The 27611-nt window shown below is 45.2% G+C and overlaps 1 protein-coding gene across 1 annotated transcript; it reads left to right on the top strand.

The window, feature by feature from the left end:
* The first annotated feature begins 5435 nt into the window (after positions 1-5435).
* Positions 5436-25068, top strand: CISD2 (CDGSH iron sulfur domain 2). The gene is made up of 3 exons (XM_048509673.1): positions 5436-5730; positions 17609-17823; positions 24698-25068. Exons 1-3 carry the CDS (start codon positions 5628-5630, stop codon positions 24785-24787), a joined length of 408 nt encoding a protein of 135 aa, XP_048365630.1. The 5' UTR covers positions 5436-5627; the 3' UTR covers positions 24788-25068.
* Positions 25069-27611: the final 2543 nt, after the last annotated feature.

Genomic DNA, 27611 nt, shown 5'->3' with positions numbered 1-27611 from the left:
GGCAGTTGCTTGAACAGTGGCAACCAGCCAGGCCCAGATGAATAATGCACATTAGATTGTATCAAGTCATCCAGAAGTTGCCGTCAGGCCTAGATTTGCCACCCTCTAGACATCTCCCAGAATTACAACTGAATCCCAGACATCACAGATCTGCCCCCATAGAGAAAATGGCTTCTCCGGAGGGTGGACTTTATTATTTATTTATTTATTTATTTATTTATTTATTTATTTATTTATTTATTTCTTCAATTTATATACTGCCCGATCCCCGAAGGGCTTTATGGGATTATATTCTGGTGAAGTCTGTCCCCTCTCCAAACCTGACCTTCAGATTCTACTACACTATCTCCAGGAATTTCCTAACCTGGAGCTGGGTCCCCTTGCTTGAATGGATCCTCCTTCAGAGTCTAAAATGGGCCTGGAAAGGGTCCTGCCCTCTCCATCTGTCTTTCACTGACAGAACTAGGCCTGGAACATATGGTCACTTAGTAATGCCGCTAAAGGAATCTCTTGCTTAAAGCTACAGATGCTCTGTTTATTATTTTGGGATTTATTAACCTCCAATATGAGTTCAGATTTTTCTGCAAACCTGGGGTGCTGTTCAGGTTTGTAGAAAGATGTCATGCCAGGTCACCACCCCAGTCTCTGGATTTAGGTATCTCAGATCTGGCCTACTTTGCTATTGGTTGATAATTATGTTATTCTATAGTTGATGACTATTATATTCTTAGGCTTGGGAGCCACATGGGCTCTAACATGCTATGAGACTCGTTTGTACACCATTTCTCGAATTGGCACATGCCCTGTATTCCAGGAAGTTAATTTGTCCTGTAGGTCTTGCTGTTGCCTCCTTGGAACAGTACAAAGACTGGAGGATAGGTAAGCTGAGAACTGTGGACCAGGGACAGATATAAAGGGCACATCCATGACTCCACATTCTCATCCCAAGCACCCAAGTGTTTTTCAGGAATAAAGAAAGCTGGCTACAGAGATGGGAGAATAAAACCACCACCACAGCAACAACTGAGGAAAAGATCAAGTTGACCAGAGTGGTATGATGGTGCTTGGCCATCTCAAACTGTCACTAGACCTGCTGTTCCTCATTCTGAGGAGAGAGCAGGAAGACAGAGAAGGGACCCTTCCAGTCATTCCAGATGGACAAGAGCTAGCTCAGCTTAAACAGTTGTGGGGAAGATGAAGCCACCATCTGTGGGGTTATGCTTGAACCACCATCTACAACCATCTGAATTGCTGCTGTTTCATAATACTTATTTTATATGTTTTATTGTTATTTATTGTTGTTCACTGCCCTGGGCCCCCTGGGGGAGGGCGGCATAGAAGTTTAATAAATAAATAAATAAATAAATAAATAAAACCCTATATGCTCAAAGGTACTCTGTTAATTAAATAAGTTATCTTTATATGTTTAACATTGATAGTTACATCTTACATCATTGCATGTGTGTCTTGGGAGAGTGCACATGGCTTACAGTAGTTGTGTGGCTCCAGAGGCATATCTAGGAAAAATGTAGCCAGGTTAAAAATCTTAGTTTTCTGCCCCCCTCCCCTTTATGGGTGCCCACCTTCCCCCACCACAACCAAACAACTTTTTTTCCACCAGGTTTTGAAGTAAGTGTATGGACCTGGGGTGGGGAGGAGGAGGACTGTGGGGGGTGATTTTCTGCCCCCCCCCCCCCGCATATGACTAAATGGCCGCAGTCTGGGGACATTTGACCCCATATGTCCCCCTGGGCAGTACGCCCCGTGTGGCACTTTTGGTTAATGGTAAATATGAATTCGGCTTTCTACGAACCGCAAAGTACCACTGCCTTAAAGTAATATTACAACTTGTCATAGTGAAATATTACAACTTTCACAGTGAGGTTGAAAAGTGAAACAATGATACACTTCATTGCATATGGAAGTTACTAAGATACTTATAAGCAACACCACCTGCTGGCAGTCTTTGATTAGTATTTTGTGAAGATTCTAAAGAAAAAGCAACTAGTTTGTCCCACTTCCAGCTGGATGTAAAAAGGCAGGTCCAGATAAATGGAAGATGCTGTGTCAATAACACTGGTTATACCTGAGGAGGCTGTGGCCCGTCGTTATCAGAGACAGGATACTGGATTGGAGAGAATTTTTTATCTGATCCAATGCTTATGTTCTTAGCATACCTAATACAAATATTTAGTAAAGTTCTAGATTTCAGGAATGAAAAGAAAAAAAACCCTGAATTGGATAGCAGGAGTCTGCTCCTGGAACTTAATATTATTTTCAAACACTACTTGCTAGTTATGTGCTTTTAGACATTTAAATATTATTTAGGGATAAATTTTGACTAGGAACCTTGAAGCTGCACAAAAGCTCACTGTCACAGCACAGTGTTCAATTTCAAGAAATCATGGTGAAGTAGTTTATAGATATGCTTTGTCCTACATTCAGATCGTAAGATCCTGTGCCCTAACTTTGGGAGGGTTTGAAAAGAATGAGGTGATTGTGAAAATCTCTCTTATTTTTGCAGCCTCTCTCTAGATATGAAACTGTGACAAACAGTTGGCCCACTCCCAACTCACTCTTTAAAATGACCTCAAGGCTGCCATGAGAACTTTTTATGAGATGTGCAATGCACATTTTGGGTCTGCCAGATGTCAACAGGGCTGATTCTGACACTACAGTGCACTTGGAGAAGGGACTTCAGCTCCCCCCACCCATGCTGTTTTAGCACCCCATCACAGAGCACCTATTTACTCAATTGTGTGAGTTATGTAATTTCTGCAATGGATCAAATTGCGACTCAGCAGGGTAGTTTTCGGACAAAGATGATACAGGGCAGGGCGGCTGAAGTTCCTTCTTGCTATGTACCAAGATTGTGATCAAAATTGGCCTGCATGTTTCTGGGAGGCACCAAACTCCCATTCCTTATCTGACACAAAACCCACATTGTAGCCAGGAGGACTTTGTACCATGTGAATTGACCCTCAGCCTAGTATGTGTGTATTCCAATGTGGATCATTATAACTGGACATGCCAAGAGTGGAGCTTGAGATCTTCTTCAGGCAAAGCATGTGTTATGGCTGCTCCACTCCAAATCTGTTCATACAACAAGGGCAGAAAATCCTGAAGATGACTATGACCATGAAGAGATTATCTCACAAAGTGGGAGGGGATGATAGCGAAAGCAGTTATAGTGAGGAAAGTTAGCAAGCTACCACTATAGCAGCAGCAAGGCAGTTTGAGGGGGCAGTAGTAAAGCAGAGAGGCAGGAGCTATTGTCTGTGCTTTCTCAGGCAATAAAAATATTAAAAGTACCTCCACTGAATGTACCTCTTGCTCCTCAGAATCCCAGTCCAGTGCGCTTTCTATTTTAATATAAAAATTCCCTTTTTTCTCTAATAAGCCCTTTAGTGTAATATAACCCAAAACTACTTTGCTAATATTTATTGACTTTTGTGTAGTGAATGGAAACACATTAAAAACCCTCTTATTCTGCTCAGCATGTTCAATGTGTCTATTTCTGTGCAGAAAGGAGGTCAGATGAACGGCTGCTCAGCAAGGCTCAGAAGCTCCAGAGACATATTTCAAGTGCTTTCCATCACAGGCAGAATCAAAAAGAGGTGAGGAACACAGGGAAGCTGAGAGCGCAGAATGGCATTTGGTGTGAATGGGAGCTTCTCTGGGTTCTGATTTAGTCCTTATGATAACACCTTCCAGGGTTATGAGCTGAAATTGGTTCAGAACATTTAAAGTTGTTAAACAATATTTGGACATTTTAGTTCAACAACAAGATTTTTGTAAAAACAAAAAGGAAAACAAAAAGGCCCACAATAGTTTGAGAATTTGGAATTTAATCTCACGGTGGATCTGGCTGTATAATTGCAAAACACAGTCAACATTAAACAGTCACTTCTGTCTTGTGGCTTCCACTCAGTGAGGATTCTCTGTATTCCTTTAATCACCACTGCAGATTAGGGATGCCAACTTCCAACCCCCTGGAATTACAACTGATTTCCAGGCCACAGAGATTCTGCATGAGGAAACAGAAGCTTGGGAGAGAAGAATCTATGGTATACCATAAAGTCCAGGAGAAATGGAAGTCCCTCCCCAGCAACTGTCCCCAAATCTCCAGGAATCTCCACATGCAGAGCAGTCACCATGAGAAGCATACACATTTGCAACATGACTTCTCGTGGGAGCTTTTCCCTCTCAAGCTGCCCCACTCAGCTACCATTTCCCTTGCATTTTTATCCCTGCCACGCCACTGAAGAGCTTTTTAGAAAGATTTGGTTTTAAATTTGGTGACTGCTATAGTATTATAATACTTTAACAAGTATCTTTTATGGTCATTTTGTTTTTAAAAACTATAAAAAAAAGTGTTGCCGTGGCACCACAGTGGAAAGGATGAGGGCGCAGTTTTGTTGGCAGGGTAATGGTGCCAGTGTGGGTGGGACCTTTGAAATTGTGCACCTTCTCAACCAGACATTTGGACTGTATTCTTCCTTTAAAAAAAGACCAAAGTAAGATTGGGAAACAGTGTAATGAGGATAGGAAGAGAATGAACAGACCATGGTGCATTGATGCTCCAGGATAAAAAGCATTCTGATTTGAAAGCCAAAATGGACAAAAATCTGTGTCAAAGTTGTCTTGGTTATGGGATTGTGATGATGGTGCAATGATGTGTGGGCCATCAGAGGGGAAAGGTAACCAAAAACAGAAAGGCCATTTTATGTCCACATGCTTGCACCCATTTTATGTCCACATGCTTGCACCTGCATGCACGTACAGTTCCCTTTTGCCTCGCTATTCGGAAATATGAGTTACAGACATGGAGGGGACCCAAAAGAACCATAGTACACCTGACTGCATCCTAATAACATTTCACAAAGCCTTCCCCAGTTTCTTCCTCAAAGGCAAAAAGTAGGATAGGAAATTTTCTATGGAGAGGTGCTAGCTGTGGCCAGTAAGCAGGGCTGGGAAGAACGTTCATTACTTTACAGCTCATCCTAAATCTATGTGATTTTTTTCCCTTAAACACTGCACAGGAAAAAAAATCCCACTGCCTGTGGGCATAAGTGTCCTGCGAAGAAATTACTCCTGTTATTCAGTATGGTTAAAGATGAAGATCTGTGGGAGAGAGGGAGAAGTAACCCTGCAAGAAGGAGGAGAAGAGTATGTATGGAAGAAATACAGTACAGTTGGGCAGGCATAATCTAACTGCCCATCACAAAGACAAGTCTTCGTTAGAAGACGTTTAGGCTTGCATCATGCAAAACGATGCTTAAAAAGAAGGGACAGCCGAGCACCAAAGACCGCTTCCTTTGCCAAAAGTCCTATGAGCTGGGTGGAAAGCCTCACCCCGCCGCCCGAAGTGACGAGCACATAGGAGGCCCATCCCAAAAACTGTCCTCTTCCTCTCGCCCTTTTTCCGGGCTCGGTCCGTCGGCATCATCGCCACGATGCGCGCATGCTCCCTAACGGGAGAAGGCACTTCTCCGAGGGGGAAGCAAGAGGGCAAAGTCGAACCGGGCATGCAAGTGAATCGCGAGAGCGGGAGGTAGCCGAGCCGCGCCCCCTCCCTGCCTCTCCTTGCCCTGCCCCGCATCAGCAGGACCGCCAAAGCCCGCGCCATGGTGCTGGACAGCTTAGCCCGCATTATCAAGGTGCAACTGCCCGCCTACCTCAAGCGCCTGCCCATACCAGAGAGCATCAGCGGCTTCCTCAGGCTGACAGGTGAGGGGGCAGGATTGGTTGCGGGGGGAGGGGGGGTGTAAGGAGGCACGTGGGGGATGGAGGAGCAGAAGGTGGGGGCAGTGCTGTGCCCCCCCCCCCCCCACACCTTAGCAAACTTGCTTGATTCCCTTTCCATGGATAAAACAAAACAGTTGGGAGTTCCTTAAATACAGCCTCAATTAGGATTTGGCAAATGAAGATTTTAGTTATTTGTATAACAGAATCCAGAGTACCCTCATTTTTAATACCCCCTTGATTCATTTTCTCTCTCTCTCATGTGTAAAGGCTTTTGCTTCGTTCAGTTTCCTGGCCTTCTTCATCAGCCCTTTCTGTTTTTTGGTCTTTCCTTCCTTTGCCTTTTCCTGACCTGAATATCAGTTCCTTCCCTCTGTGCCGTCTAGTGGCTTGGTCCAATTGGGTGAAATCCAAATAAGAGATGTTTCTGATTCGGCCGGGCGTTCATAAGTCTAACAAGAGGTGCAAAAGAATTTTGTTTCCAAAGTTTGTTCCAAAAGTAAAACCTGCCAAGTTTGATGCGACTTGTTCACAGCAAAGGCTGCAGATCTGTGCATAAACTTTGTTGATTGAACTCATTGATAATGTTTGCTTAACTGTGTCTAGATCTTGACTGCAGAAACATAGCAGTACTTGTTCAGTGTGAAAATACTCACAGTAGACACATAAAGTTGTTAATACAAAATGGTCATTCAAAATGGTAATTCATTAAAACTTTCCAACTATCTGGTCGTTGGTACAGTGAAAAGAATTCCTCCCACACTTGTGATTCATATGTATATAAACACATGTGCATTTGAACTCATGTAGGTGAATGAGTTGAGCAAGTGTGAACTTTTTTAATGAATTCATGCACAGTACAAGTGTGTCTTATGTTGCAGAACTGACTGAAGGGGGTGGTATATAAAACTATCTAATGGCATTTAGTTAACTTTTTAATCTCCTTCAACCAGCCTTTCAAAAATTCAACGGGTAGCATCAGGTGAGTATTTCTGTCTTTTAAAAATGATTTTTATTGATTTTATAAGAACTACAACCACTATATTACAATACTACATTACAATACACATTAAACAAAAAACACACACTATACAACAGTGAACCAGTCACTCTACTTAAACTACAAAACTTCCATCTTAAATGGTGATTTTCAGTGGGCCATTAGAATTTGATCATCCGTTTCTTTTGCAAAGAAGACAACAATATCTCTACAAAGTCCCTGTGACTTTGGATTCTTCGAATTGACTCTAGACTGTTTCGATTTTCCCTCTATTTTTTCCTCTTCCATCTTCAAAAAATCAATGAGAGCTGAGGCAATTTTCTTTTCAAGATTCTCTTTCGAAGGATCCTGTTCTTCTGGAATCAGCCTTATCCTTAATGCTTTGTTCCTTAGCCGATATTTGAGGCGAAGTATGGCCTGATTGTGAAGTTTCAACTCTGTTCATACAATGTCTGTGCCTTTTTTCAAATTTTTGATCTCCTTTGTTGTCTTTAAGTCTTTTCTCAGCTGTACAACTTTTCTTCAATCAGTCTTGATCTCTTAAGAGTATTTGTATCTTATGCCTTTTCTTTCCCTATATGCAGCAATTCTAATCCATATAATTGACTGTACACACAAGGGAGTGTGCGGATTATTTTTTCATTCACCAATAATAAATTACCCTGTATATGTGATATGTTTCCTTCAAAGAACACACCACTGATTGCCCTCTCTCTTGTATACCCAGGAATTTTAGCACAAGGAATTAATTGCTAGTTAAGATTTTCTTACCTAGAAAGCATGTCTGTGCAGGAAAATACAAGACAGCTATATGTAGTTCATTGTGACACAGCCGCTTATGCAGGTATCTTGCTACATGTACTTTGTTTTACAGAGTAAGGTTAAGGAAAGGTGTGGTATTTTTAGCGTCCCACTCCCAACATATGCAGATGCAGCAGAAACATATATATGCATGTGATTATCCCATGTGCAAAATGGCCTTAAACAACATGCGAAAAGGCTAAAGGGGTGAGCCTAAAAATCCTCTAGATAGATAGATAGATAGATAGATAGATAGATAGATAGATAGATAGATAGATAGATAGATAGATAGATAGATAGATAGATAGATAGATAGACGCACACATACATATATACGTACATGTGTACACATATATACCAATATATTTCAGCACAACAGGAAGTGCCATAGATCAGTGAGACTACATCTTGGAGAGCTTTTTCAGATGAAGTTACCGTTTATGAACTATGTATGTCAGTGGTTTATTTTATAAGAAAAAGAATTTGGACTTATACCTCACTTTTCTCAACCGTAAGGATTCTCTTAAGTGACTTACAAACTCCTTCCCTTCCTCTCCCCACAACAGATTACTTGTGAGGTAAATGGGGCTGATAAAGTTCTGAAAGAATGTGACTGGGCCAAGGTCACCCAGTAGGCTTCATGTATAGGATTGGGGAAACAAACCTGGTTCACCAGATCAGAGACCACTACTCATGGGGAGTAGCGGGGAATGAAACCCGGTTCCCCAGATTAGCGTCCACAACTCTTGACCACTGCACCAAACTAGCTCTTAGCTTCCTGTATTCTATGGTAATCCCCATTCTCATAGGCCTGGGCTCCATGGAACATTAGAATATAAAAAGAGCATTGCTGGATCAGACCAGTGATTATCTAGTCCAGGATCCTGTCTTGCACAGTGACCAACCATTGCCTCTAGAGGTCCAGCGTTAGGGAATAGAGGCTAAGACCTTCCCCTGTTGCTGCCTTCTGGCACTGGTATTCAGAGATTTACTGCCTTTGAACATGGATCAACCATGTCGAACATGGAGCAACCTTTAGCAACTATGGCTAGTAGCCACCGATAGACTTATCCTCCATGGAGGTGCTGTGAGGTTAAAAAAATACATAACATAGAAGTTACTAGTCATTTCAGGAAAAGACTGTCTTGGCAGAGTAGGCTGAATTCCATATCGTAAGTACCTCTGCCACTTTATTCTTTCTTTCATATCCTGTAGGCACGTTTGTCTCCTGCAATGTGTTTTACTGATACAGCAAAAGAAAAGCGAGCTTGTAAAAAATTTCTGAACGTGACATGGGCTGCTTAGAACTGTGTGTTGATTTTTTGCTTCTATTTTCCCCTCATTAAAAACTTCCTCACAAGGATGAAGCAGGGGTGAAGTCAGAGCAGCTTCCTTAAACCAGAGCACCATTCTCTCTGGGCCGAGATATCAGAGCTCTTGTTTCTGGATTTTATACCTCACCTCCAGCTATGCACAATCCGTAGGCTGAACTGGCTCATAAATCTAAAGGCACCAGAGGCTAAATGAGCTTCAGTTTTCATGAATAGCAGCCATGTTGGCTGACACGGCTGGAATCTTGTTAATCAGGATAGGCACAATTTGAAGGCTGTGGGGGCAAGCGTGCTGAGTGAAAGCAGAATGTTGTTCTGCTTGCCCTTCCTGACAATAGCCCTAGCTGTTGTTTCGTTTTATTAGCCTCATAATGCAGAGGGCAGCTTCAAATGAAAGATTCTTCAAATCCCACTTTTTAAATCTTCATCGCCTCCTCGGTTTGTCAATGGCTTTCCTGAGTGTCTCATAAATTTCAAGTTAAACCCCCCTTCCGGCTTTGGGTCAGGGGTCAACTAGTCGAGAACTTGCTGCAGCCCACAGAGCAGCCGTGGGACCCTGCTGACAGGAGTCCTGAAATGCACTTCCAAAATGGGGCCCAGAGAACTGGTCCTGGAGGAAAGCTGCCTCTTACGTTTTGAGGCAAATCTTCCCTGCTTCGTTGCTTCTGTGCATGATTTCCAGTCTGCTCCAGAGGCCTTGTGAGATAGTCCCTTTTTTTGTCAGTGTCACCATGGCAAGAGGGTTTACCTTCTGCAGCTATGATCTTGGACCAGTCCCACATTCCCAGCCAAATATAAGTTGCTTTGGGTGATGCATCTGTTTTATAGCCTCACTGCCCACTGATCTCTGTCAAACGTAAGAGTTTTGTGAGACTCTCAAAAAATTGTTGCCAGCTCTGTCACTTTGATCCATATTGTACACTTGCCTCTACATCTTGGGTTAGTTCTGTAAGGGCCATACCATGAGTATTTGTGACCAATCTTACTTATTGGACTGGCTCCTTAAGTCAGTGAACTGGGAGATCCAGCATTCAGGTACTGGATCAATCAGTGGGTCCCCTTGTACATCTGCAGCCAAAGCAAACACATGGGTGACCTCTTTGTGAATAGTAAGTTAGGTTTCTGCAGTGTAACATAGTTTCTTATAGGTCAGCATGTTTACTATGCTCCGTTGCCCATGCTAAACCTGTTCAGTACAAACAAAAGGTTGTAAATTGGATGATCCCAATATGTTCCAGTAAAATCCTTGCTTAAAAGTATGTGTAAGGAAGGAGCTGATTAGTTTCACTGAAGCCAAATAGTATTATTCATGCTTCAGAGACATTGGGTTGGATCCCACTAGCCTTAATCCTGGTAAAATTGAAGAGGGGCCTACTTTGACAACCAGGGACCGTGTCACATCTGTGAGCATAAGTCATGTGGTACAAGTGCTGCAAAGGGAAACTGAATGAATTTCAGTGGAAAAACAAGGAGAATCCCACCCAGTGGTTTTTAAAAATTCTATTTTATTTCCTTCACAAAAAAGGGGAAAAAATTAAAAAGAAAAAATGAGAGATACATAAAGACAGAAACATTCAACCGTGGTGGCAGATGTACACATACATTTCTATAAACTGTTTCCAAATATCTAAAGATAAGTCTGTGCACAATTGCTATTTCAGTGATGGCGAACCTTTTCGAGACCGAGTGCCCAAATTGCAACCCAGACCCACTTATTTATCGCAAAGTGCCAACACGGCAATTTAATCTGAATACTGAGGTTTTAGTTTAGAAAAAATGGTTGGCTCTGAGGCGTGCGTTACTCAGGAGTAAGATTGGTGGTAGTCGGTGGCTTTGCTTTGAAGCAATCATGCAACTCTTCCAACTGGTGAATCAAGACCCTAGCAGAGTTTACTCAGAAGCAAGCCGCATTGCCAGCAACCGAGCTTACTCCCAGGTAAAGGATCGCGCTATAGTTCTTTACATGAAAATCAATGGGGTTTAACAGCGCTTAACAGGGTTACCTACACTGCTTCCCCAAAACTGAGTCTTAGGTTTAATGCTAATAATCGAGCCCAGTGGCCCAGGCCAGCCTAGATGGGGGGGGGGCGGGGGAGCACGCTGTTTGCGTGTGTCCACTGAGAGGGCTCTGAGTGCTACCTCTGGCACCCGTGCTATAGGTTCATCACCACTGTGCTATTTATATACTGTGCATTCAAATATTGATAGAATTTAAATGTCCAAAATCCATTGATTTATCAGAGGCGGGCTTTTTATCTTTCTAGTGTGTAATACAAATCTTTTAGCTATAATAAGCGCACAGAGGGTTCATTTTTGTTGTCCAACTGTTAGCCTCCAAGAAACAGGCTAACAAAACTGATTCAGGTAATAACTAATAACATATTCCCAGAAAAACCTAATTACTGGACATGCACAAAGCATGTGTTTAAGAGATTTGTCCTGCCAACAATTACACACCTCACTCAGTGTTTTGCTAAAGAGTCACTGCAGTGTCCAGGTTATCTTGAACATATTTTTGCTGGATAAGTTTCAAAGTTAAGATCCATGGACAGAGCAGGTATAAAGTTAAAGACCATATCCCATCACTTTGGCAAAATAGAGCAATCTAGTTCCTATTCCATTCATTCCTGACTCTGCATGTCATAGTTTATAAAATATTGTAGGTTTTGTTTTCTGCCTTGATTCAGTTAAAGTTTGCAGGAACAAATGAGACTCTGGGACACTTACAATGCAATCCTATGCAGAGTTACTGCAAGTCTGAGCCCATTGAAATGAATGGACTTAGACTAGAGTAACAATCAATCAATCAATCACACCTTTATTGACATAAAAGTAACTCTCCTTAAGATTTCACTGCCAATGCTGCAGGGCTATATTTAGATACCAACAAATGTTTCAACCGTAAGTATTGCCATTCTATATAAGGTGACAAGTCATATCTAGACCTCTGCTGTGAAAATGACAAAACCTCATCAATATAACCCATCAGTTGGTCTAATGTAACAAAAAATCCCCTTGTCAGTCCAGGCCATCCATTAAAAAGATTTCTTCCCAATTTTTAGATCTGGAGTGGTCCATAATGTTGGTATTGTTGTGCCCTTATACACCATTGTTCTCTCATTGCAGAAATTGCAAGAGGAATGGGATCCTCTCTAGCACAAGTAGACCTGATTGCATTTCACTTAGAAAGGGGCAAGAAGCCTTCAAATGAGCCCAAAACAGATAGTCCAACTGCGAGGAGTGATCCCAGTAATTAGTACAAGTTAACAAGTATGCCTGATGATCTAAACCAAGATCAGGGAAGCCCAGTCCTCCTTCATTAAATGGAAGCTGCATTCTTTGAGGCAACATGGAACCTTTCATAAATTTCTGAAGCAAAGTATATGGAAAGGAATTGCACATAATATATAAATAATCTTAGGTATCATATTCATTTTGAGTGTATTTCTTTTGCCCCAGAGAGACAAGCTTAAGGTTGTCCATCTGTCCAAATCCAAAGATGTCTCAGCAATTGGTTTGTGAAATTTTAGTATAATCTTGTGCATAATATTTTGTGCTGTATCAGGCCAGTGGTTCATCTAGTCTAGTCTCTGGTTTCACACAATGACCAACCAGTTCTTCTGGGGGTCCAGTAACTGGGGTGTAGAGGCCAAGACCTTCCCCTGATGTTGCCTCTTGGCACTGGTATCCAGAGGTCTATTGTCTTTGGAAGTGGAGGATCCCTTTAGCTACCTTGGCTTGCAGCTACGGATAGACATATCCTTCATGAATCTGTCTAATCCCCTCACAAGAAAACTCATATCACATTCCTGACTGGGACCAACGTGACAGAATGAGGCCAAAGAGTCCTGTGGCATCTTAATTTTTTTCTAATTTCTTGCAGAATGAGCTTTTTACTACTTTAGGGGCCTACCATTTGCACAGAATGCTGTTGCCTCCTTTTTTTAAAACTTGTTCTGCTTCCTTGCAGTCCTGTGACACACAAAGTGTGCAGGTGGCATTTTTCTTGATATGGACCTGACTAGTGAGAAGAACTTGGTTAGTAAACTTGTATGTTCTGGGCTACTGTTAGAGGCAGAGGATAAGATCTTACAAACACTGTCCTCATAGAGTTTATGGCATTTAGTTGTGGTTTGCAGTACATGCTATAGATCAGATTTTGTTTAAAAATACTACTGACAGTTGCAGTGCAACAGTTTGTCTTGTTTATTTACTGTGCCTACCTAAAGTCAGGGGGGGGGGGGGTTGGGGGAATGAGAAGTAGGAAAAGATGCCTGTTGCATCTGGCTGGGTGACAGGAAGAGGGAATGACTGCTGCCTTCAGGCTAAACTTAAAAGGAAAGGCTTTCTCTCATATGAAGACATCATGTCAATGTCAGAAAAACTTTGAGTCTGAAATCCCTAAAGGTCACACAAGGAGCTGAAGCATCATGAAATTTTATCCCCCATGGTTTCTGATCCTTTAGTACAGTGATGTTTGTGTAGCACATTGTTTCTGATCAATGTACAGTGTAGTACATTGTTTCGGATCCTTTAGTACAGACCTTTTCGAGACCGAGTGCCCAAACTGCGACCCAAAACCCACTTATTTATCGCAAAGTGCCGACACAGCAATTTAACCTGAATACTGAGGTTTTAGTTTAGAAAAAAACGGATGGCTCTGAGGTGTGCGTTACTCGGGAGTATGCTTGGTGGTAGTCGGTGGCTTTGCTTTGAAGCAACTGCGCAACTCTTCCAACGGGTGAATCACGACCCTAGGAGGGTTTACTCAGAAGCAAGCCTCATTGCCAGCAACCGAGGTTTCTCCCAGGTAAAGGATCGCGCTTTAGTTCTTTGCATGAAAATCAGTGGGGTTTAACAGCGCTTAACAGGGTTACCTACACTGCTTCCCCAAAACTAGGTCTTAGGTTTAATGCTAATAATCTAGCCCAGTGGCCTAAGCCAGCCTAGATGTGTGGGGGGTGGGGGCGACTCTGTTTGCGCGTGCCCACAGAGAGGGCTCTGAGTGCCACCTCTGGCACCCGTGCCATAGATTCGCCACCACTGCTTTAGTATATGTTGCAGTATGGTTTCAAGACACTTTTAAACGAAAGCTAAGATTCATTGGCCGCTGTCCACAAAAATCCCTTATATAGATAATTGTCCAGCCCTAATTTTGTGTGCTCTTGGTCAGTTCTGACCCTTTTGGGCTGTTGCTGCACAAAGATACTTGATCCTAGAATGTGCAGGGTCACATATGCAATGTGATGTTTGTTTGCGATTGTAGCTATCAGAAAATCTAGGAGGTCAATGGCTTTATTCGGCTTCTGACAGTCTCAGGATACTAGTGCTGTTTTTAAGTTGGACTTGATGGCCCTTGTGGTCTCTTCCAACTCTGTGATTCTATGAACTGAGATCCTTAAATGTGATTTAGAATATGGTTCAGAAACTGGGAAAGAAGGGAACATGGGGGGATGGGGAAGCAGGGGGAAAGGAGAAGGGGTCCCGTCATCTGGTTATGGTTCACCCATCCTGGAGTGAAGGGTAGGGTAGGGAGGGGGAAAGAAACAGTTTGACACAAAAGAATAACTGTGAGTGAAAGATAAAGAGACACCAACAAAGAATTTGCAAATAGCCCAGCATGACTTTGCCTTGCAGTGCAGGGACTCTTCCTTCTTTCAGTTCCTCTTCTTGTTCCTAGTACTTCTGCTGAAATGTATACTATGGCCTCATGATGACTCTGCTTCCTAGGCTGGTATAATTGATTAAACTGATGGTGATACCCCGGCAGCTGTTATCTGTTCTTAGCAGAGTGTTTGCAACCAGGTCAAAGGAAGAGATACAGCTGTCTCTGAGAGCTACATTTGGTGCACCTCTCGATGCTTTTCAGCAGAAAGAAAAGGTCATCATCTTGCCTTCGTTTAAGAGTACCTAAGATGCTGAGAAAGAAACCCCGTGGTGCAGAAGGGTGTGCTGCAGTACTGCAGTCCAAGTTCTGGTCACGACCTGAGTTCAATCCCAAAATAAATAGGTAGCTGGCTCAAGACTGACAGACTTCTATCCTTCTGAAGTCAGTAAAATGAGTGCCTAGCTGGCTGGGGCTAAAGTGTAGACATCTGGGGAAGGCAGTGGCAAACCACCACCTAAACAAAATCTGCCTGGTAAATGTCATGATGTGACGTCAACCCATTTGCGCACAAAACTACTTTTACCTTTACAATGCTGGGAAGACAAGAACTACCTTTCTGAACCAAGCAAAAGGTCCAGTTTGTCAAGGATTCAGACTCCAACATGGGTCAGATTGATGACCCATCCTCTGTTGTTTGCTCAGCAGATCAAAGAATTGGAGATTATCTCTGAACCTGAGGACTCAACTTTTAATTCTTATATGCTCTGTCCACATAAAGATGATAGTAGATAGTATATTACTCCACCACAAAATAAAGCATGCCAGACCTTATTTGTTGTAGAATGCTCTGCCTGGGTCCTAGTGCCTACCTTGGTTATGCCATTTATTTATTTCCAGGGCATTGTTCCCTTCTCCCCGCATCTGTTTGAAAAACTGAAAGTAAAAACACATTTTGGAATAAAGGCTTTTTGATTCAAGTACTACGTTCAGTAATGCACAAAATAATGGTTTTGACAAATGCAGTGCATGAAACTGAATGATAATGTTCATATTCTTTTGGGACTATGTTCTAATGCGGAAGCATACAACTTCTTCAATCGCTGCGCCTCAACTGACTGAACAGTCGTCCTTATGTGGAACAGAGTATCATTAATAGCAGTTGATTAATGTATCCTTTATGAACATATCTAATATTTTTTTAAAAAACCCACCAGAGGTAGAGTGATCATCATGAGCTCCTGAATATATGAAGCTGTCTTATATCAAGCCAGATCATTGGTCTACCCAACTGAGTATTGCCCCTTGTGACTGGTAGAAGGTCTCTAAGGTCTTAGACCAAGACAGCATGCACAGGATCTCTCAGACCTGGCCTTTCCCTCCATGGTAATGGATCTGATAAGTTAATTATTCATTAAAGTAATTGTCCTGAATCTTATTGTCAATTATAGTTTCTTACATAAATATTTAATTTTACTCCTTCATGGACTTCCGTAAATTTACACATGTGAAATTAACATCTTTCAATTATTAGTCAGCAAGCCATACAGCCATCCAAGACACACGGAGACTGGAAAAACTACGGATCAGGAAAGCACACTTACTCTGTTCTCTAACCTTTCTTCTACGCTGCAGAGACACAGGCAAAGGATGTCTCTAGGCAGTAAGCGATCAAAAGGGATCAAAAGGCCAGGCTACTACTATGCAGATGCCCTCGCTAATTGATTATGCTTTCTTCATGGTTATTCACATGCTTCATGGTTATTCACATGCTAAAATGGGTGGATCCCACTCAACATGCAAATCAAGCTTGTTAAGTTACACTTGTTAAAACAGCCAAATGGTTCTTTCTCCCACTCTGGACAGTCCACAGGTATATATACTCCACTTGCTTTACTACCATCAGATCCTCTGAAGATGCCAGCCACAGATGCAGGCGAAACATCAGGAGAAATGCTACTAGAACACAGCCATACAGCCTGGAAACCACACAACACCCCAGTGATTCTGGCCGTGAAAACCTTCGACAATACCATGCAGCTTTCTCTATACATGTATTCATTGGGTGCATCTTTCATATGTGTGCATTACTTTTGCAGCTGGAGGATTGCCGTAGCCTTGTGAAAGGGTTGCTGGGAAAATAGAAATGATTGCTGGGCATTTGTGGGTTAGGGGGTGGGACCACCCAAAGACAAAATTCTATTGATCGGGAATATTGTTGCTGTCTTTATCAGCCTGCTAAGAACATGTGTTTGTGGTCTGGATCTGTGGAGTCTTTTGATTAATTCTTGGCACCATCAGAGAACTGAAGGAACGTAATTATTTTCATCCCTCCCCGTATTTCAAAGCGGAGGTCTGCAGACCACTTACTCTGCAGAAATGCCAGGATTACCTTGGCAATAGTGAGTCCAAGCTGCCTAGCAGCTGTTAGAAACTGGAAGGGAAAACATGCTGCCTATTAAAATTTGAAGAGAACATGATTCGGGAAGTAATTTGCACAAAATTTAAATTTGCAAATAGGATAGCTTTTAGTTCAGTCTGTTGTGAGTAGCTGAACTTCTGGTTGGGAAGGATTTCATTTAAAAAAAAATCTTGTTGGTTAATGTTTCCTTTGTTTTCCCTACATCACCCTTGATATCAATATGACTTTGAACGTTTCAGTGTTAACCATTGTGCATCAGTTTTAATGCCTTGTTGTTTCAATTCTGATCCTCCTTTAGAGTTTGTTTTTATTCTGTTGTCATTTGAACATTTAGTGAACATAATTTGCTAGTATCCTGCATTTTTGGATGTGATATGTTAATGGCTACGATTGTGTTCTGTATGTGACTCCTTCCTTCGTTCATCTTTGAGAAACAGGACTTGTTTCGCATACTTATGTATGGAAAGTCCGCTTATTTGCACAAAGCGATTAGACTGATCAATGTTTCCATCATCTCAAGGTAAAACCAGAGTCTCTCAATCCAGGGCCTCAGTGAACAAGTTAGTTTAGTTCTATTACATCCTATTTTATTGAGCATCATCCCGACATCAGTCTTTATTTATTGGAAACAGGCTAGTTTGATAGCAACTAATGCTGGAAACTGTTCATGGTGCTGAAAATCTTAGAATCTGGTATGTGCTCAGTTTCAGAATGGCTGCGGTTATTGCCTTTCCTGGGTGTCCTCGCTCTACTCGGATACCTTGCGGTTCGTCCATTCCTTCCGAAAAAGAAACAGCAGAAGGATAGCTTGATTAATCTCAAAATTCAAAAGGAGAATCCCAAAGTAGTGAACGAAATCAACATTGAGGATCTGTGTCACACTAAGGCAGTATACTGCAGGTGTTGGCGCTCAAAAACAGTGAGTATTCAATGCATGATTGAAGGATTCTCATTTTGTTACCATTGTTTCTTACCTTGCACAATACAGAATTGTCATAACCATGCAGTGGGTGTTTCCATAGATTTTTTTACAGTGTTTACTTTTGATACACCGTTGTTCACACTTAGACATGTGCCGCCCCAAATCATTCTCATAAAGTGAGAAAATACTTTGTGGAGGCGCTGTAGTAATGTGGAGAGACTTGAAGCTGTGGCCAACCATTCACAAGCCATGATGTAATCGTGTCCAGCTGTAAGTTGTTCAGCTATGGTTTGGTATGCTGTCTGAATTGTGCATCTGCATCCCAGTCATTCTTGTACTCTTGTTGTCTAAGCTAGAGGTATTGTTTATAACTTTCTATGGAGTAATTGTGTTGCTTCCGGAAGAGGGTGAAAGGTAAGCAAGTAGGAGCAGCCAAGGCTATGTGAAAAGACTATAGAAGGAAAGCTGTAGTGGTGGAGCGGCAAAATGGGTCACTGTATGGTAATAGACTCTGCAGCTGTTAAGTCTGAATGTAAACTCCTTTGTAACTAAAGCACACTTTTTGAAATCCCAAGGAATCGTGAGTCCCAAATTTATCTGAGCACGAGCTCATGGGGAGACATTAGTTTGTCACATTGGTGGTTCAGAACCAGTAATGGGGATAGAGCAAGTGCATGTAATATTTTAAGCAAACAATACAATGGCTTATTACACTCAATACATGTCAATTGGCTTGGGATCAGGATAGAGGACCATCTCCTTCACTATAAATCTTCATTGGAAGCCTTGCTTCAATCATCCCCTCTTCCCCATTTGAGAAGAGTTGTTCAAAAGGCAGTGTCTTCTCTGCCTTGTGAACCATTTAGTTAAGAGCATGGGCTTAAGATAGAACTAATAATCTTGCCGCCTGGATCTTTACTTGTCCCCATCTCTTAAGCTAATGTTTGACATGGGCCCCTTCCGCATATACAGAATAATGCACTTTCAATGCACTTTGCAGCTGTGCGGTGTAGTAGTGCACTGCCGACCCAGCAGTGCCGTAGTAGAACGTTGGGACGCCAACGGACCTGCGGCCTTGCCGGTCGCATCGCACCCCCACTCCTCATCCCCCCATGAGTCACGGGTCGTGAACTGTCTGGCTCAATCACCGGCTTGCCCAGGAACGTGGTCTTGCCCCAGGTGAGGGATGAAACTCGAAGCAGCGTCGCTCTTCTCACGCCGACGTAGCCAGATGAGATCATGCATCACCTGATGATCTCCCACCCGGACGCCTCCCGGGCCTCTGAACTCCCCCGGATTACTCCCTCCTGCGCCCCGATAGGAGTAACAATAAAAGGTGCCCAGGAACCCGGCGAGGCCGAGACTTCGCTTAGGAACACGGACCTCCGGTCTCCAGCTGGCTGGCGCATCTCCCACCAGATATTATCTCCGGCGTCACTCGTCGTTCTTTACTGACCGCTGCGGTCGCACTACAAGGTGGTGCGAAACCGGGAATCCCTCGAACCTCCACCCTGCTCACCGTGGCGCCTGGGGAAGGGTCACTGCTGAGCATACGAGATCCGCTGGATCAAGCGCATCCAGGGACCACCGTTCCGGTATCAGCCTGTCACTCGTTCGGCGCATCCAGAGAACCGCGGCGATCCTAAGAACCTCTCGTCGGAATGGAACACGGTGAGTATAGAGGGCTTACCAAAAGCAGGGCTTATGATGCAACCACTGGCGTTGGCGAATGAACGCGTTAGCGAAATCTGGTAGGTCCCCGTAAAGAGAAGGGAGCTCTGCATAAGTGGTTGAGAGGAGATTGAAGCTCGGTAATCGCATGGTACCTGGGAGAGGTGTGGCCACATTGAATCTTAAGGACTGGGAAAACATCAGGCGCCTCTTCAGCACCCAGGAGCCTCGCTACAACGATGTCAGCTGCTACTGCAGCGTGGGAACAATGCTCTTTGTCGCCATCAGCCCACCGACCCTCGGCTCCTTGGTGCCTGTAGGTCGCCCTCACTTCGATCTTTCACCTTCAATTCTGACTCGGAATTTTCTCTATCCCACTAATTGGACGCCACCATCCTCCTTCTGCCCCCCTAAGCTCGGGCCCTTCACCCATCTCAAATCCTCTCCGGCGGCTCAGCCGCCCCTCCCCTTGTCTGCCTCCGCCTTCATTTTCTCCGAAGCCACTGCACGCTCGTAGCCCGTAATGGCGGGTTTCAAACTCTGCGGAAGCGTGTAGCCCGCGATCTGCAGAAGAAGAGATACCCTGGCCAGGAAGCGATACCGACCCTATTCTTGCATTGGTATTGCCCCATCCACTTTACGAATACCGAGATGGCATAGTTATTTGAGGTTGTCAGTACGCCCTGAGCTATAACTCTTGCCGGAGCTCATAAACAATCGCGGGTGCGTGAGTCACTAGCCCTACGTGAGAGGCATGCTGGAAGCCATCGCGGAACCACCCTGTGGTTCCAGATGACTGGAAAATACTCCCTTTCGCGTATCTGGGCCCTGCACAATTTGTGGTCTGGGAAAGTGAGTTCGCCAGCAATGTGCTTCAGCAAACGGCCACCTCTGGCTTCACGCCGCTCAACTCTGAAGCCCGATGCTTTTGTGCAATCCCAGCGATCAGATTGTACTGCCTGGGAGGCCACCCGCTACGATTAGCCTCTGAGTGCGCCTATAAGGCATTTATCAAAGTCTAATGCGAGCCAGCCAACCCAGAGTTTCTCCTCCATCCGGCCACAAAACCCCGAGAGCCCTATGCTGAATTTGTGAACAGGCTCGGGAGCTCAGAGGCAGGTAGATAGCGAGGAGGCCCAAGCGAGCTCCTCATCGCCGCAAGGGCAGCTTCCATGGAGTGCCGCAGGCAATCGCGGGCCTGAGCAAAAATCCTGAACTGGCCCGACGGCAAAACTTTGCAAGGACATTGGTCCTCCGCCCACCAAGCTAGCCTCGCGCGTTTCTCCACGTGGGAGACAGTCGCAGGATGACTGGCAACTCGCGACGAAGACCGGACGCTTCGAGGGGAGTGTAGGCAGCCGGTGGGGGGCCTGCAACCCGATGGAGGGAGGCCTCCCCAGGAGGAGGCGATACTAAACCCGGTGCCGCACGTTGCCAGAAGGGGCTTCCATTGGAGAAAGCGACTGCCGTCGGAAACTCCCGCCGAGGCGTCTCCCAGCCAGGACCAGGGGAGGGAGGTACTGGGAGCAGACCAAGCGCCAGGCCCACCGAACCACCCTCTGGTATTGGCATCGGCTCGCGCTGCACCCAGCCCATCTCCTTTAAGTTCCCCGCGGGGTTCTTGTAAGCCCCAACCCAGTATGAGCCCATCCCTACGGGACAATTGGGCTAGATGCTGCCAAAAGGCACTCTGCGCCGCTGAACGGGATTATTCATCGTCGAGTGATGTCGACTCCAACAAGGACCCATCCACCTTCAGGTCTGGACAAACATCCACAGGAGCTGCCGCTGGAACCAGCTGTATCGTGATTCTCTTGCCCATCGCCGGCTGCCGGCCAATAAAAGACTCTGACTGGCAACCAACATGGCGCAACCCACCACCACCGCTGGCGGTGGAGGCATGTCGGAGCTCCGTCCATATCACGATTCTGGCCATTGAAGGATGTAAAGTTCAAGGGGCCTGGTGGACACCGGCTGATGTTACGCGATCATAAGAGCAGCCGAGTGGCCCGACCAGTGGCGACGGGGCTTTGCCATCTGGGGTGGGGGAGACAAACCGGCGAGCGGGAGCATCCACCATCGCGATCCAACAATGGGACTTGGCTGACAGCTCACAGTCCATACATCTGGAATATCCGCGTCAATCTCTGGGAAGGGCCTCATGAGTCAGGTTAAAGCGACTCTGGTTTGGAATGGGTAGAGCAGCCGCGGGTCATTGATCCCAATCTTGCCCTCGAAGGTATTTTCTAACTCCCACAGGAAGGCGAACCCTCTCCTCCTCTTCTCCTTCTGTTTTCGACCAGTAAGAGGCGGGAGGGGCCAGTTAATGACTGGCCACTCCTGGATTAAAATCTGGGCCAGATCCTGATACCGCTTAACTGTCGGGACGGGCCTAAACTAGAAGTGCTACGCACCAAATTCACCATAAACGGCTTGGGCACCCAACGGGTTGCTCCTCGGTTTTCGACTTATTCCGGCCCTTGGCGAGCCGTAAGGGCGATGTCTCGTGACAATTCCCAAAGACAATTGATCACAAATTTGCTTTCATCCAGCTTCCTGCATCCAGCCACCAAGGTCCGCGGTAAGTACAACTCTCTTGCGAAACCCCTTCCTTTCTCCTTTGTGCAAGGAATTTGCCTCTATTGCCTGATTGTCGTTCCCGGATGCACCCATCCCCAAAAGGTGCTTCAAAGCCCCCGCTTTGTGATTTGCTGATTCGTGTTTGGAACACCTCGAGGCTCGGTTGACCCTCGTAGCCAGCACCCTGATGGCGGCTCTGAAGCCAATTCCCACCAGGAATTAAGCCTACCTCCTGCCCTCCCTGTCAAACAACTAAAAAGAAAGAGGAGTGTAAAGGCGACTTTAGGAAGGTGCATTAAAAGCAACCTGCAGGCTACCAAGCTCAAGCCTTCGCTTCCATATTAAATCCTAAACCGAACTTCGTCCAATCTCCGCCATCCGGCTACTAGAACTGACTTGGCGGGACCCATTAAGTAACCTGGGAAGGGTGTGTGTTTCTCAGTCCGCCTCTTCCACTGGGGTTCGTGAACAAATTCGCCATGACGACGGCAGGTGGTAAAGGCTCAACCCATCGGAGATGGAGCGCATCTCAGAGTCCGCCCGCGTCCCAAGCGAGAGCAGCCCGTCATGGCAAAGACGGATGACCTGGGAAAAAGTGAACGACCACCAGCCGAGCCCTAGCGGCTCTTCGGCGAGACACCCGAGGCGGCCGAACCTGTGCGCGCTCTTTCGATCATCACCACCAACTCGAAACATCCTTTGCCTGCTCTGCTTCCTGCCGATGGCGATCGTACCCTGAAACGCGGACAGCATGGGGCGGTTTGCTGCGCTGTAGCGTCTCTGCGTCTTAGACGGTACCCTACAATTAGGGAGACGCCTGCTGAGCTCCTACCTGCTCCCGTCTACAAAAGCACCGGAGACTTCCTAAGCGGAGTCTGGGCTGAAACCTTCGCGAATACCCTCATCCATCAGATATTCTGCCGGCGACTGGGACCCGTCTCCGAGCTTCCCTCCGGCTGGCTCTTTCCGCATCACCAAAGGCGGTCGCTAACCCGCAGGGATCCAACACCTCGCCCGCATCACGGCGCAGCCGAAACTGAAGAATGACGGGTATTCGTCGGCTCGGCGGTTGAACTACACACATGGAGGACATTCCACGTGTTCCGGAACATCCTGCTCACTCCCCAGGCTGGTTCTGGACCTGAAAGGAAGGCGTTCTTCACATCGCCGACTCCACCGGGCTTTCTTTTGCTCGTATGCTGAACCACCGGGGCCGGGCCCGCCGCGCGCGTTCATGTGCTGACCGCCCTCGGGCGTAGCGGTATCCTCGAGCCGGGTTAAGTCGTCTCTAAACCTCTCCTAATTAGAGTCCCGGTTCGCTTCCTAACAAGTATGAGCTAATGGCGTGGCTGGCTCCAGCATCGCGATCCATCAACTCCTGACTCTCCACCGCTCTGGATGCCCTGGCCTCCTCGGGAACGGCAGGAACTTCGTCAAGTGACCCTAAAAGACAATGCGATTACTGCTATTGATTATGTGTTGCTGTTACATCACCAAAGTTGTGAGATTGTACACGCATGTGTTGTTTTAATCTTTCTGAAAGTAATTCCTCCTAGTTGATCCACAATGAAAGTCGTGAGCTGTGCAAAGTTGTATCTAATCTGGAAGTATGATGTTTTGGCTCCCCATTGGTGGTGCACTCTGGGCTGGCTGCGGAGGATGGTTGGTACTTATTGTACGGCTCTGCATTGGTTTTAATTATTGTGGCCTTGTTATTCCGGATCTTGTTTCTGCGTTAACAATCGCGTGTCTAACCAATACCTGTAATAGCGTGTGTAAAGAAACTACCGCGTGATTTTCCCGCCCAGAACGTGGATTTAATGTTGCACCAACAGTTTGCCAACTAGCACTAAACGTATAGCGGCGGAGGCAATCCTTTAAATGCAGCCCCTTTAAATCAGCGTTTATTTGCCCGTTTTCCTAAAATGTAAAAAAGGAGGAGATAGTAGTGCACTACCCGTTAACGCAGTGCCGTAGTAAGAGCGTTAAGGGACGACTCCAGCGGACCTGCTGACGCTTGGGATGGCAGCATCGCCTCTAACTCCTCATCCCTCATATGAGTCACTGAATTACGTGAACTGTCTGGCTCAATCACCGGGCGCAGGGACAATGGTCTTGCCCCCAGGTGAGGATTAGGCTCCAGGCAGCGTCGGCTGCTTTCTCTCCGCCGACGTGAGCCAGATGAGATCATGCATCTGCCGGTGATCTCGACCTCCTCAGCTCTCCGGAACTCACCGGGTCCTCCCTCCTACGCCCCCGATAGGTAATGACAAAGGTGCCAGGGAGCGGCGGAGCCGGGAGACGCTAAGCTAGGAGTGCGGACCTCCGGTCTCCGCGCTGGCGCATCTCCACCAGATGGCCCATCTCCACGGCGTCTGCCTGCTCTTTACTTGGACTGGGCAAGTGGAGTCTACTCATACAGTCTTGGGAATAGCAAAATCCACTTGTGAAAGTGGATTGAAAGTGCATTATTCTGCATGTGCAGAAGGGGCCATACAGTTCTGGTTGTATGGATTGTATTCTGAAACAGTCATAGATAACCTGGGCTCACAAATGTGAGGCTTTCCATAAACATAAACACAATACACAAGCTCGTCACCTCTACTTTTCTCTTTTCCAGTTTCCTGTCTGTGATGGTTCTCACAATAAGCATAACGAGTCAACGGGAGATAACGTGGGTCCATTGATACTCAAGAAGAAGGAAGTCTAGCAACTCCGTTACTGGAAGGAAGGTCATCTGTTACCCCATCTGTGGTAGTGCTCTCAGTCTAAGAATTACTGTAGCCTTGACTTTTGATATCTTTTTAGGTTTCTTTAGATGTATAGACTGGCTAAAGAAGTTTTAATATTTTTTATGGTCTGAAAAATGTCTACTATTTACAAGAACGTGCCCCTAAACATCGGTGTCAATCAGTGTAACAGAATTACCATTCCCAGAGTTTCATTTAACCTGTTTGGTATGAACATTCTGTAATAAAACATTAGACTATATGTGTGCCATTACTCTTATGCCATTAGAATGCCACTACCTATGGGTATTTCTACACTACAAATGTTACTGGGTGTAGAACCAGCTGAATTGCCATTAATGTCCGCCAAAGAACTAAGGAACTGCAGAAGAGAATTCCTTGTTCTGACATTGGGGTTATTCTGATTCTTTCCTGAGCAGAAGAGCTGTGGCCTAAAACTTCCCCAGTATTATATATGTGAAGTTGACCAATAAGCCCCATCCATACTAGAAATGTAAAACTACAATGGAAGATGAGTGGGGTGTGGTTTCATAACCACTTACAGATCCGTGGTTCTTGGAATTTGTTGAATAACAATGATTGACCAATTTAGGAAGAGAGAGTCAGGGTGGTGTAGTGGTTAAGAGTGGTGGATTCTAATCTGGAGAACTGTGTTTTATTTCCCATTCCTCCACTTGAGTGGTGAACTCTTATCTGGTGAACTTGATTTGTTTCTCTGCTCCTACACATAAAGCCTGCTGGGCTAGTCATAGTTCGTTCAGAACTCTCTCAGCCCCACCTACCTCACAACTTGTGTGGTTGGGGTTTCCCTGTGGGTTTTCTTTTGTTTGAACAGGATTCTCCTGCTGCAAGTGTCCCCAGCCGAGCTGAGCCACCATTTTGCCTGCCCACCACTTCTTTTGCCTTTCTGCTGCTTTTTTTGTGCTGACTTTGATCTAGCATTGGTTTGCTAGACCACGAATTTCATGTCAATTTCAAGGGGCTATTGCTCCAGCAATAGACCCAAAGCATCAATATATATATATTTTTAAAGCCCTTCAGATAGCTTTGAGATCATGGCTCGGAGATTGGGAAAATGATGGCTCAGAGATTGTTACTGGGTGGGCAGGGGAAGACGGGAAGGAGCAAGAAAGCCCAAAGAATAGTTGGATTTATAACCCCCCTTTCTCTCCTATAAGGAGACTCAAAGGGCCTTATAAACTCCTTTCCCTTCCCCCCTCACAAGAAACACCCTGTGTGGTGGGTGGGGCTGAGAGAACTCAGGAGAACTTCTTCGCTTTCTCTGCCAAGGGGGAGAAAAAGTTACACTTTATCAGGTTTTGGAAACCATGGAGATTCTCTGATCTGAGAGCGCAGTGAATTCCAAAGAGGGGAAACAATGTGCGTAATTTAGAATCCAGTCCAAAGGGAATGTGCACTCAATGTGAAGGAGGCCACAAGTGCATAAATGGCCACAACCCCACTGTACATCACATTGGTCAAGCTGCACCTGGAGTACTGTGTGCATCTCTGGAGGCTTTGCTTCAAAAAGGATGTGGATAGAATGGAGCAGCTGCAAAGAAGAGTGATGAGGATGATCAGGAACCTGGAGACCAAACCCTATGAGAAGAGGCTGAAGGCCTTGGGAATATTCAGTCTGGAGAAGAAGAGGTTGAGGGGGGACATAATCGTTCTCTTTAAGTATTTGAAGGGCTGTCACTTAAAGGCAGTCAGGGAGCTGTTCCTGTGGGCAGCAGAGGATAGGACTCGCAATAAAGGATATGAATTATGGACTGAAAGTTCCTGATTGGACATTAGGAAAACAGTGGTTACAGTAAAAGTAGTTCAGCAATGGAATTGTCTGCCAAGAGAGGTGATAAGCACCAGACCACGGCCACACAGCCTGGAAGATCCATCAGACCACGGCCACATAGCCCGGAAAACCCACCACAACCAGTGATAAGCACCCTTTCTATGGCGGACTTCGAACAGAAGGTGGACAAATGTCAGCAATGCTCTAACCTGATCCTGCATCAATCGGGGTTGGACTAGACGGCCTATATGATACCTTCCAACTCTACCACTTCTCACTCTGCCACCGGTTCATAGTATGACTGAGGAAGTCACTGTTCTCCAGAACATGTTGAATATGAATAAACACCACTCGCCTTGCCTACACAAGTCACAAACTTCAAAGTAATCTTTACAGATACATATAATCTGTCAGTCAAAAGTAGTTCAGCTATCATGTTGATAATAGGCAGACACACACACACACACGCCACCTGCATTTCTTACAGTATCATTCTTGTCTCTGTGCTGTGGAAATTATCAACTGCTTCAATGCTGTCATCAAACCCGCCCACTCAAAAGTAGCTGTTCTAGAGCGAGACAGCTAACATAAATAGTATATAAGCATGATTCTGATAACAAGCACCTTTGTCCAAGGTGTCATCTAGCACATTCCGAAGTGAATTTTCTCCATTTTCCTGCCCCTAAACCTGCTCGCTACGTTGATCTGGACTGCCCAGGCTAGCCTGATCTCATGAGATCTCAGAAGCTAAGCAGGGTTGGCCCTGGTTAATATTTGGATGGGAGACCTCCAAGGAATACCAGGGTTATTATGCACTTCTGTCAGGAGTGCTTTGATTGTGTATTCTTGCATGGCAAGGAGTTGTAGCCTCTTGCAACTGTATGACTCTGTGATTCTATAGCAGGGGTGTCCAACTCTGGCGCCCAGATGTTCATATAAGCATGATTCTGATAACAAGCACCTTTGTCCAAGGTGTCATCTGATGTCATCCC

The sequence above is a fragment of the Sphaerodactylus townsendi genome, linkage group LG10 (assembly GCF_021028975.2).
Source record: "Sphaerodactylus townsendi isolate TG3544 linkage group LG10, MPM_Stown_v2.3, whole genome shotgun sequence".
Lineage (NCBI taxonomy): Eukaryota > Metazoa > Chordata > Lepidosauria > Squamata > Sphaerodactylidae > Sphaerodactylus > Sphaerodactylus townsendi.
Note: the sequence above shows the minus strand (reverse complement) of the source record. Positions and strands in the feature narration are given on the sequence as shown.